Raw genomic sequence first — 2,281 nt, forward strand, 5'->3', positions numbered from 1 at the left:
TGGGGGGCGCAGGCTCCAGGTACCACTGGAGGGACACTCAAACGGACCCAAGCGCGTCGGGCCCCAGGGCCAATGCATTTGGAGAGGGAAGGGGGGTATGGAGATGAGTCGAAGCGATTCAGACAGCAGGGAGTGGAGCTGCGCTGCTCTTGCTGGAGCAGGACTTCATCCCGCAAGACAAGGGAAAGCAACAGCCGGGAGAGCCCCCGGGCGGCTCTGCCCAGCCCCGCACAGAGCTCCAGCTGCTTCCGAGACACTCGAAAAGGGGATTGAACAAGTCTGAGAAACACCAGTGGAATGTTCCGTGGAAAGAGGTGTTTGTCTGTGTTAACTCCCACCAGAAACCCACAGGGGTTTGGACCATTTTCTCCTTCAGCCGGTGCTGGACGGCCTTTGCAGCGGGGAACGACTGCTCCAGCCCGAGGAGCGGACGGGGACTGGGCTTGGAGGACATCCCTTGAGGACATCGCTCCTAGGGAGAGGACCTGCCCTGAGGTACAGCCACGGAGCAGCTCTGCCTTCTGTGCCAAACAGCTCAGGAAGGAGTGGGAGTCGCTGGTCTCTGAGCTGCCCACGCTCCGGGAATCAGAGACCAGCGTTCCCACCATCCCGGAATGCTCCCAGTCACAAAACCCTGCAGGGAAAGCCTGGCCAGAATTGGGGCTGAGCTGCTGTCCCATCCCCTGCAGAGGGGACCAGACGCCACCCAGAGACGTTGCCTCTCCGGAGCACCTGGCCACAGGGTCAGGTGCTGCACAGCTGCCTCTCCCCCTCCTCATCCTCTCCCCATGTGCCAGCAGCTCCTGGGTTAAGCTGGTCCTGTCCACACACACGCTATCTGAAAAGCCCTGAGCTCGTCTTGGACGACCACCAGAGCCTGCCCTGGCCCCGCAGGCTCATCCCAGAGTCCCCACGGGACCATCACCGGGCAGAGAAAACGCTTCCAGCTGCCTGTGAGCAGCCTGTTTCTGGTGGGAGGCTCCCATGGAGACGGCAAGTGTTGTCCTTTGGGGGTTTACGGGGCCGTTTTGTGCCGTTCGCTCCCCGTGCCTTGCCCGTTTCGCTCAGGTGAGCCAAACCGGCCCCGTGCTCCCCAGCCGCTGCTCTCCTCTCCTCTCCTCTCCCCCACCTCCCTGCGTCCCCAACCCTCCTCCTCCCCAGGAGAGATGCTCGGCAGGAGACGGGGCCCCAGGAAAGGCACGCGGGTCACCAGGCAAAACCGGTCCGTACATCCCAAGGGCAACATTGCGCCCGTTCGGACTTCCGTAAATCCCAAGGGAAACATTGCGCACGTTCGGACTTACGGCAGTCGACCTAGTGTAAGGCTTGTAGTGAGCGGAGGGTGGTTGGCAGAGGCCACTGGCATAGTCTTTAATTGCACAACCATAGGGCATTAGGTAGTCCTACAAACAACGAACACAGGTTGGAGAGCAGCCCTCCTTCCCCTCCACGGGCTCTACGCCACGCCAAGACTCGAGAAGACGCTTGAACGCGTCTTGACGTTTGAATTTCATCCTTCTGCTTTAAAACCCCAGGCTGGGGACGCTGGGGGCACCGAGCAGCGCTCCAGCAGGCACCAACACCTGGGGCTGTGCTCAAGCATCTCCTGTTTATCAAAAGTCCCCCCCTCAAAGCAGGAGAAGCCCCTGCAAGCTCACCTGGGAGAAGGCGGGCACGGCCACGCTGTACGGCCTCTGCTTGAAGGTGTTGCCGCCTTGCGCCGGGAAGGCCTGGGAGGCCATGCCGTAGTCGGGCGGTGGGATGGCGATGTCGTCTTTGTCCAGCAAGTTGCCGGTGCTGCTGCTCTTCCCTTGCTGCAGGCTGGGCAGAGGGGGGGACCCAAAGCAGAGCCATCAACACCAGCCTGGGCTGAGACCCCCACCCATTCACCCACGGTGAGGAAGCCCATGGCTTACCCCCACTGGCCTGCGCCAGGCGTTAATTGCTAACGAGGGGAGCGGAGCATCCGCATCCCGAGCCCACAGCCCTGCCCTGGGAGGGGTGCACGGACCCAACCGGCACGATGCTCCTACCTCGTGTGGACCCGCTCGCTGCCATCGTTGTCGAGAACCCAAAAAAAACAGCCCCTCCTGAAAGACAAAGGCAGGGGATGAAGCCAAACTCACTTTTTTTTTGTGCACGTAGGACCCAGGAGAGTCAGGTCACGGGGACAGCCCGGGCACTCACATTTTTGTTTTCTCGCTCTCTCCGTAATGCCAGCCGTCCCTGGCCTCCGGCACCAGCAGTGTGATGAGGTCACCCTCCTTGAAGCTCAGGAGGG

At 61.4% G+C, this 2,281-nt stretch overlaps 1 protein-coding gene across 1 annotated transcript in view; it reads right to left on the reverse strand.

Annotated features, from left to right (window-relative positions):
• Positions 1-1,304: 1,304 nt before the first annotated feature.
• BAIAP2 (BAI1-associated protein 2) overlaps positions 1,305-2,281 on the reverse strand; it is a gene marked incomplete at both ends in the record, with an annotated part of 2,543 nt that continues 1,566 nt past the window's right edge. The window contains 4 exons of the mRNA XM_009872745.1: positions 1,305-1,403; positions 1,659-1,821; positions 2,034-2,090; positions 2,188-2,281. The exon at positions 2,188-2,281 is cut by the window's right edge and continues 102 nt beyond it. Coding sequence (XP_009871047.1) covers positions 1,305-1,403; positions 1,659-1,821; positions 2,034-2,090; positions 2,188-2,281 — 413 coding nt within the window. The remainder of the gene's footprint in view (positions 1,404-1,658; positions 1,822-2,033; positions 2,091-2,187) is intronic.

The sequence above is a fragment of the Apaloderma vittatum genome, unplaced genomic scaffold (assembly GCF_000703405.1).
Source record: "Apaloderma vittatum isolate BGI_N311 unplaced genomic scaffold, ASM70340v1 scaffold28677, whole genome shotgun sequence".
Taxonomy (NCBI): domain Eukaryota; kingdom Metazoa; phylum Chordata; class Aves; order Trogoniformes; family Trogonidae; genus Apaloderma; species Apaloderma vittatum.